The sequence below is a fragment of the Lithobates pipiens genome, unplaced genomic scaffold, assembly GCF_037356315.1.
Source record: "Lithobates pipiens isolate NorthernLeopardFrog02 unplaced genomic scaffold, aLitPip1_a1.2 Scaffold_27, whole genome shotgun sequence".
Classification (NCBI taxonomy): Eukaryota; Metazoa; Chordata; class Amphibia; order Anura; family Ranidae; genus Lithobates; species Lithobates pipiens.
Window position 1 is genome coordinate 31,350,782 of NW_027507788.1, and position 9,815 is coordinate 31,360,596.

The 9,815-nt window shown below is 43.0% G+C and overlaps 1 protein-coding gene across 1 annotated transcript in view; it reads right to left on the reverse strand.

Moving 5' to 3' along the window:
- Positions 1 to 424, reverse strand: part of LOC143933141 (phospholipase A2 inhibitor gamma subunit B-like) — a 24,872-nt gene extending 24,448 nt beyond the window's left edge. The window contains exon 1 of the mRNA XM_077456076.1: positions 376 to 424. Coding sequence (XP_077312202.1) covers positions 376 to 424 — 49 coding nt within the window. The remainder of the gene's footprint in view (positions 1 to 375) is intronic.
- Positions 425 to 9,815: the final 9,391 nt, after the last annotated feature.

Genomic DNA, 9,815 nt, shown 5'->3' on the forward strand with positions numbered 1-9,815 from the left:
ATAGATATACACTATATATCAGGGATATGCAATTAGCGGACCTCCAGCTGTTGGTAAACTACAAGTCCCATAATGCCTCTTCCTCTGGGTGTCATGCTTGTGGCTCTAAGAATCTTGCTAGGCCTCATGGGAATTGTAGTTCTGCAACAGCTGGAGCTCCGCTAATTGCCTATCCCTGATATATATATATATATATATATATATATATATATATATATATATATATATATATATATATATATATATATATATATATATATACTATTGCTGTATAATATGACATGTCTGGAATTCATTCATGCCACCTTGTTAAGTTGCTGCAAAGTTACTCTACTCCCAAAAAAATAAAAAATACTGTTCTCAGTACTTTCTCACCTGTAGCAATCACGCCACTGAAGACTAAGAAGGCAAGGATGGAATTCATGATTATGAAATCTGGAATTCAGATCTGTAGGTTTTTGAGTTGATAGACAAGTCTGCTTACTCTGCTGCAGTGGATATCCATTGGATTGATATTTATATTATTTAGAGTGCCTTGTTATGCCAAAATTTTAACAATTCTTGGCAAAACCCATAGTCTCTTATTTAACAATTGGAAGAACATTTTATTTAGTTAACCAGGTACGTGCAAAGTTTGAACACCTGTGCGGAAGTTGAAAGCACTAGAAACCAATTAACTTCTGAAGCAGATAGATATTCTGCCCAAGTACTCTTTGTACTTTGCCCGAGGCAACTGGATCCTCAAGTGATCTGCAGATGTCATACCGGAGAAGGTCTTCAGAACTGGATAATATGAATAATCTATGGGATAATATAGGTGGGCTCTTTGTGTCGCCAATGGTGGACATGGGCTTCCTTAAAGTAGAATCAACCCCAATCACTATAATCCCATATAATCCCATGAAACTACAATTGCAAAAGTTGTTTTCAATTGTTTTAAATCCGGCTATGAAGGCTGTTGATCGGGTACTTCCTGTTATGGGGGTCAGCTGTATCCCACATGGGCTCCTACATTGTCACCTTGTCAGGTTTTCCCCTGCCTATATGCATACGAGTAGAACATTGGGGTTGATTTGGTATAGGCAAATTAACTGTTCCTTTGTACTTTGCAAGATAATTTGCCCCAGAGCTTAATTAATGAGGTAAGGCTCTACTAACTAACCATCATCCAATCACGTGCCACCAAACATGGTCTTTTTTCTAATTTCCTTGCAAATTGGGTATCCTAGGTAATGTGAAATGAAGGTTTCTGCAAATTCCCTTGCAAGGTACAACTTCCCTTGGAAAGTGAACAGCCAATTTGCCTTTAGTGGATCAACCACACTGCGCACCATCATTGTCCAATGTCACCATCAGGAAGCTGGTCCAGAGCCATGATGTGCAGCCAATGCTGGAGTGAGTGCATGTAGGCAGGAAATTGCTAGAGAGATGAGCAGAACTGAAATTTAAAGTGGTTGTAAACCCTTTACAACACACTTTTTACTACAGGCAAACGTATAATTAGACTTACCTGTAGCTAAACTGGATATCTCCTAAACCTGCATGGTTTAGGAGATATCCCCTGTATTTGCATGTGCCAACGTCATAGGCACATAAGCACTGAAGCAAACTGAAGCAACAGCACGTAGACTGTGCCGTTACCGGGGGGCTTCCGTGCACATGCGCAGGACTGACGTCATCACGGCTCCAGCCAATCACAGTGCCGGAGCCGCGACACCTGGAAGTAGCCCCCGGAAATGATGTTGGTCGCCGGAGCGGTGAACAATGATTGTTGCTGGGGCTTCGATCTCAGGTAAGTGATTCATAATGTCAAATAAAACCAAAGAATTTCCAAGCTCAACTTACCAACCAGCCTGCGACCAACGGAATTAATCTGTCTAAGCCCTTGTACACACGGTCGGACATTCTGACAACCAAATCCGTCAAATTTTGTCCGACGGATTTTGTCCGAAACTGTTGCATACACACAGTCGGACAAAGTTGTCAGAAAATCCGATTGTACTTAATGTGATGACGTTATTTCGTTAGGACGGGACTACGTTCAGGCTAGTAGCCAATAGCTTTGGTCTAGGAATTTGATCTGAGCACGCGTGGAGTAGGCTACACATGATCGGAGTATGTCCGATCAGAGAATTTTGTCGGAAAATTTTACCGGCAAGTTGGAAAAGTTTATCCGTCGGATATTCCGACGGAAACAGTCCGATGGAGACTACACACAGTCGGAATATCTGACAAAACGGTCCGATAGGACACATTCTGTCGGAATCTCCAACCGTGTGTACAAGGGCTATCAGTATGTGTTAAAACAGGGGTTTAGTTGCACACATTTGCAAATACATGCAGAAGCTGCAGGCCACGGCAAGGCACTCTGTATCCTGTAGACCCTAACTCTAACTATGTATGCATGTATTTGAAAATGTGTACAACTAAACCCCTGTTTTTAACGCATACTGTTAGACAGGTTAATTTGGTTGGTGGCAGGCTGGTTGGTAAATTGAGCTTGGAAATTCTTTTGTTTTATTTGACATGCGTTTGCCCTTCCAGTGCTCCTTGCTGTGAAGATCAGTTACAGGTGGGGGCAGTGACCTTTTTTTGTATAAGTAATTCATAATGAGCTAGTATGCTATGCATACTAGCTCATTATGTCTTTGTCTTGCAGGTTTTTTCTTTTGTTTGCTTTGTTTTGTGTGTTTTAGGGTTTACAACCACTTTAACCACTTCCCGACCAGCGCACGACGATGTACGTCGACAGCATGGCACGGGCAGGCATATTGGCGTACCCCCGTGAGTCCGGTCGCGGGACCCGCGGACTCGATCGCCGCGGGCATCCCCGCGATCTTCTCACGGAGCCGCCGAATGGAGGAAATGCTGTATAAACAACATTTTCCCTTTCTGCCTAGCAACTATTGACGCTGATCTCTGCTCCGTGTGATTGGAGCAGACATCAGTGTACACTAAATGAAAGCCCAACCCCCCCACAGTTAGTAACACACCCCTAGGAACACTTAACCCCTACACTGCCACCCACTGGTTAACCCTTTCACTGCCAGTGTCATTTACACAGGAATCACTGCATTTATATAGCAGTGATTACTGTATAAATGACAATGGTCCCAAAAATGTGTCAAAAATGTCCGATGGGTCCCCGACAATGTCGCAGTCACAATAAAAATCGCAGATCGCCGCCATTACTAGTAAAAAAAAAAATAATAAAAAATTATTAATAAAAATGCTATAAAACTATCCCTATTTTGTAAACGCTATAACTTTTGCGCAAACCAATCAATAATCGCTTATTGCGATTTTTTTTACCAAAAATATGTAGAAGAATACGTATCGGCCTAAATTGAGGGAAAAAAATGTTTTTTTATATATTTTTGGGGGATATTTATTATAACAAAAAGTAAAAAATAATGCGTTTTTTTCAAAATTGTCGCTCTATTTTTGTTTATAGCGCAAAAAATAAAAACCGCAGGGGTGATCAAATACCACCAAAAGAAAGCTCTATTTGTGGGAAAAAAAGGACGTCAATTTTGTTTGGGAGCCACGTCGCACAACCGCGCAATTGTCAGTTAAAGCGACACAGTGCCGAATCGCAAAAAGTGGTCTGGTCTTTGACCAGCAAATTGGTCCGGTCTGAAAGTGGTTAAAGAAAAAGGTGAAAACGGTATACTTCTAAGAAAAAAAACCCCCAAAAAAACAGAAAGGCATGGCAATTGCTTATTATCCGCTTGCCAGCCACCCTGTAGCAGATTTACTGCTACAGGGTGGCCTGCACTGTGCAGAGTCCCATATTTATATGTGATTCTGCACCTCTGGGAAGGGGCAGGTATGCATGCCACCGGCTTGTTGCTTCTGCTGTGATTTGTCACAGCAGGAGCCAATCAACTGGTGCTGGCCAATGGATGTCCACCGGATCCCTCTGCTCGCCAAGAGAGACACAGAACAGAGCTCTTCCTATATAAACAAGGCAGAACTCCATCCTGACAGGGTGGAAGTGATGGAGAAAATCCTTTATTAAAAGCACTTAACCCTTTTTTTTTTATCAAATCCTTTTTATTATTTTATATAAAAACAGTACAAACAAAACCACAAAAAAACAAGATCATGCCAACCCAAAGCCCTAAAAGAAAAGTAAAAATAAAAATAAAAAACACAAACCACCCCCTCCAACAAACCCCACCAACCCACCACCCCCCCCCCCCCCACTCACAGTATATATGGAACAAAAAAAAAGAAAAAAAAAGGAATAACAATATCCAGTGTTACAAAGTACACAGTTCCTATTGGTTTGACATGATACCTAAGTCATGGATTGAAGCCATCTAGACCAGATAACATCAAACTTATTCAAGGAGTTCCTTAGGGAGCATGAATGTTTTGCAAAGAGAATAAAGAGAGTTCCCACTGATATTTTTTTTTTTTAGTAACCATATCTTTTGTTAAGAATGCTAATTTAAAGAACTCACGTTTTTATTCAGAATCGGAACTGGATTGAGGATTTCATAGAGGAATATATTTTATATTCTTCTTTCCGGCCAGTTTCCATAGTGCTTGTGGGTATGTGAAGTCCACAAGCACTATCTTCCGGGGGGTTTGGTGCAGCTGAGCGACCAGCATGCACCGCCCGTTTGCGCGCATGCGCCGTATGTACGGCGCAGCGCCGTACACTTCAGACGTTGCCATCACATCAGAAGTGACCGCCCCCATTGTGATGGCAACGAACCCTCAGTGCTGCCCAGTGACTCCTGGCAAATGATGACAGACATCTCCCAGGAGCACTAGCGAGCACGGGCGCCGAGGTAAGTGATGTCAGGTGCCTTGGAGAGGAAGACAGCAACACACGTTAAAAGGTGAGTAAAGAAAAAAATATATTTCCACAGGTTGTTCCTTGTATTTAATGGTGCGGAATACTGTAAAAAAAAGATTATGACTGGAACTCCGCTTTTAGAGCATTCTGTCCGCGGGTAACAAAAATGGCACGCCTTGTAGTGTAACCAGTAGGGGAGGTGTAGGTAGACGTATAACATTAACCCAATAAACGTAAACATATAGTAACCCACACAGTAACCCAATAAACATATAAGCGGTTCAACCGGATGTTAGTATCCAATATCCTATACAAGCTACCAATCACTTCCACACAGTCCCTTTGGTGTTTAGGACATCGCCACAAATGATGTATTAATATGCCTGTATTACCACATCTAGCACAGGCTGGCTCAGATTTCAATCCAATTGCACAGAGAAACTGCAGAGTTCTATAGACCCTATGGAGAATAAAAACCTGGGTCAGTCTGTGTGATGGAGAAAGAGACACCCTGGATGAGGACTGGAGAACATCGCCCCAAATCTCCCCAGAGATGGGACCAATATCTTTCTCCCAGCCAACCCGAGAGCGGATGGGGAAGTTCAACAGGAACCCTTAGGACAATACCCTATAAGTAACCGAGGTAAGACCCTTTGTTGACCCTGCCCATACTATTTTATCTAAAACAGGGATAGAGGGGAAAAATATCTTAGCAGCCGAAAACTGGGCGTGTAGAGCATGTCTTAACTGAAGGAATTGGTAAAACCAATTGCTTTCTACAGAGAACTCTCTCCGCTCAGATCCTCAAAGGATTTAAGAATGCCATTCTGGTATAGCTGAGCTAAAGTATTTATTACTAATTTTCCCCATCTCTGGAAACCTCTGAGAGCCGAAATTTGAGAAAGTCAAAACTTAAAGCGAGGTTCCACCCTAAAGTGGAACTTCCGCTGATCGGAACCCTCCCCCCTCCGGTGGCAGAATTGGCACCTTTCAGGGGGGAGGGGGGTGCAGATACCTGTCAAAGACAGGTATTTGCACCCACTTCCGGGCATAGACTCCCACGGGAGTCTATGCCTCTTTCTGTCCCTGCGCGCTGTCAACTGGGACACACACGGGTCCCGGAGACAGCGCGGACAATTCTTATTTGCGCTGCGCGACTCGCGCATGCGCATGCGCAGTAGGGAACCGGGAAGTGAAGCCGCAGCGCTTCACTTCCTGATTCCCTCACCTAGAATGGTGGCGGCAGCAGCTGAGAGCCGAGCGATCGATCGGCCTCGGTTGCCGGCCTCGCTGGCCCCCGACACAGGTGAGTGTCCATTTATTAAAAGTCAGCAGCTGCAGTATTTGTAGCTGCTGGCTTTTAATATTTTTTTCCACAGTGCAGTCCTGCTTTAAGTCAAACTTAACCCTGTCATTGCCCTAGATAACAACCCTTTCCCAGCCAACGTCATTGACAGTGCATATTTATTTTTTTCAAATTCTTTATTTATATAGGATACAAAAGGTAACCATCAAATCACATCACAGTCTGGACAGCTTACAAGTAGTCAAGATAGAGAAGTGCATTAAAGATACAAAAATGCAAATCAAATACTATACAAATATGACTAGTAACAACATGCAAGTAGAGGGAGGACTAGAAATATGCGCTCAAGGTCGGGCACCCAAGTTTTCATTAGGTTAGACAAGAAAGAAAGAGAAGGCAAATAAGCCCTTGTACACACGGTCGGAGAATCCATCGGAATGTGTCCTATCAGACCGTGTTGTCGGATAATCTGACTGTGTGTGGTATGCATCGGACTGTTTCCGTCGGAATATCCATCGGACCCAATTTTCCAACATGTTGGAAATATTTTCCGACCAACTGGTCCGATCGGACATACTCCGATCATGTGTAGAGAATTCAGATCGGACCAAGTGCCACGCATGCTCAGATCAAATTCCTACACCAAAGCTATTGGCTACTAGCCTGAATGTAGTCCCGTCGTAACGAAATTACATCATCACGTTCTGAATGATCGGATTTTCCGACAACTTGGTCCGACTGTGTGTATGCAACAGTTTCGGACACAATCCGTCGGACACAATCCGTCGGACAAAATCAGACGGATTTGGTTGGCAGAATGTCCGACCGTGTGTACAGGGGCTAAGAAGAAGGAGAGCAATCAGGAGGGTAAGGGAAAAGAAAATAAGAGGTAGGCACCAATGGATCATGGTGGGGGGATAACAAACCACCTGGCTGGCCAAAGCAAAGTGTTTAAATTGCTTGAGTGGCCCTATCAAGTAGAGATCTTCCCTCGTCTGAATATATAAACATATTCCAGAGGAGCCAGGTTTTTTTGTAACGTTTATGTTTGTTTTGTGCAGATAGGATTAGGTCTTCCATCATTTTATTAATGTGACAGTGCATATTTTTAACACTGGTCACTGTATTAGTGTCACTGGTTCCCAAAAAGAGTCAAAAGTGTCAGTTGGTGTTAGTGTCCGCCGCAATTTCACAGTCCCGCTATAAGTCACTGATCACTGCCATTATTATTATATAATTATTTTTTTTTAAATCTCAATATATACTGTATACCATAGTTTGTAGATGATATGACTTTTACACACACCAATTAATATATCATTAGTAGTTTAAAATGACTGCACTGTCCTTAAAGAGGAAGTAAACCCTGATGGGTTTACTTCCTCTTTTTTTCCCTGCAAAGGTAAAGCATAATGGACTATTATGCATCGCATAGTAGCTCATTATGTGTCACTTACCTGACACAGGAGCCAGCGAAGTCGCCGCTGATCCCTGTAGTCCGCCGCATCCATCTTGTTGGTGGCGTCTCGCAGCTCCGACCAATGACAGCGGCGAAGCCGCGATGACGTCACTCCCGCGCATGCGCACGGGAGTCGACAAATTAGGCAAATCCATTCTTGGACTTGCCGCATTTAGTGCGCCTGCGCGCCGCTGTCTACGGCGCATGCGCCGTAGACAGCGGTGCCCATTTTCGGGCAAATATCTCCTAAACCATATAGGTTTAGGAGATATTGCTTGGACCTACAGGTAAGCCTTAATCTAGGCTTACCTGTAGGTCAAAGTGGTTTGAAGGGGTTTACTTCCTCTTTAATAATATGTGGCACAAATTTGTGATTTAACAAATGAGTAAAAAAAAAAAACCCAGCTGCGACTTCTCTGAAAAATACACACATCAATCAACAATTCTCAATATTAAGTCGTGCTATAAAGTGAGTCCATGCAGAGAAATAAGATACTTCAACCTTATTAAAGTGAAATAAAATGAAATTGATCAAATTTTATATAATGAATAGTTCATTCAAATTGCTAGTTGGTCACCACTGGGAAAGTGACACACAATACACCCGGGAATGGTGATGAGAGAAAAGGTCTGTCTTCCACCTCCACACCAACTGGCGCTTACCATCTCCCGTTGATCTCTTAGTTATAGGAGATCACATGCACCTGTGGCTTGATACCCAGCCCGGGCCTTTAATATCACACAGCCAAGATCCCAGCGTCCTCCTAGGAGTTGCAGCTCTTATAGATATGTTTTTAACAGATGTTTCCCAAAAAAGAATAATAAAAGGCTTCCATGGCCTAAAACCGTTGTATATTTAATTCATTAAAGGTTATAAAGTATTGCACTTACATTTGTAAAAAGCATCATTGCAGTATAAAACACAGAGCCGGCCGCCTCTCAATAGCAACCCGTGTTTCGGGACTTGCGTATGTCACGGTGACGTCAGCACGTTGCTCCTGCTTACGCGTTCTGTCACACCTGACATCGAACTGGAGCACCAATTAATATATGCTTTTTGGGATGGAGCAGCGGTTCTTTTTCTTATATATTGGTGATTAGGGATGAGCTTCGAGTTCGAGTCAAACTCATGGACATCCTCCTAATGTTGAGGGCATGTGGCCTGGTACGGTTCAGGAGGGGGGAAGCAGTCCAGGAAGCGTTGCAGAGAATCTATGCTGGAGGCATCCAGTACAGAGGCTGGCTGGTACTACAAGAAGCATTACAGTACCCAGTACCCAGTACTAGCCTCAAGGATTCTAGACCTGTTCTTGTCACCTTTGGGAGAGCTCACTATAGCGCATACAATTTTTTTTTATTCAGGTTATACCTCTGTCAAGGGGTTCCCTGTATGGTGGCTCTCTGTAAATTCATATAACTCTATAAATTCAAGATGGTGCACCCCGAAAAAGCAGAGTAGTTACAAGTATCCTCTATTGCAGCCCTTTTTAACTGGGTTGCCCATGCACCCTGGGATGCCTTGAGGTTTCTTCAGGGGTGTCTTGGCAAAATGCGTAAAAATTGCCCAAAAATTGTATACAAGCTGGCGTGTTGATGAAACTTGCCTTTTAATTACACAAAGCCACAGGTTTTCATTGTGTACCATTACAACCTTCTTGCTGCTGGCTTCCTAACAGCCAGTGACATCATCAGTTGATGAGGAGGATGTCCATCGCCATACTTGTTTTACCCTTCCCTGCCCCTTTCCATCAGTGTTTGGGTCAATAGATGAGCGAGGGAGAAGAGAAACATTGGAATACTAGTCAGGTCCAGTTTGAAAAAGTATATTTGCTTTGGAAGAATAAATCACCTGTAACGTTGGGTTTCCTACGTGTGTGGATGTTGCAGCATTATGTAAAACTATTAGAATAGTTTTTACATTTTAGAATGGGGTGCCTCAAGACTGCCCATAATTTTGGAGGGTGCCTCGAAAATTGTCAATCATTTTTAAAGGGTGCCATGACTAAAAAAAGGCTGGGAAACACTGCTTTATTGTAATCATTGCTAATTTTGGGGTATCCCAAGGCTTATTCACACCCCAACAAAGTTAAACCAGCAAAAAAAATGCAAGAAGACATGAAGAACGGCCTGTTTTCTGACTGGAGTGACTGGGAACTACTGGGAACCTGCTATGTACCTTACAGGAAATAAAGGATCAAACAGTCAGCCTGATCTGGGTTCTGCACTACACATTGATTATG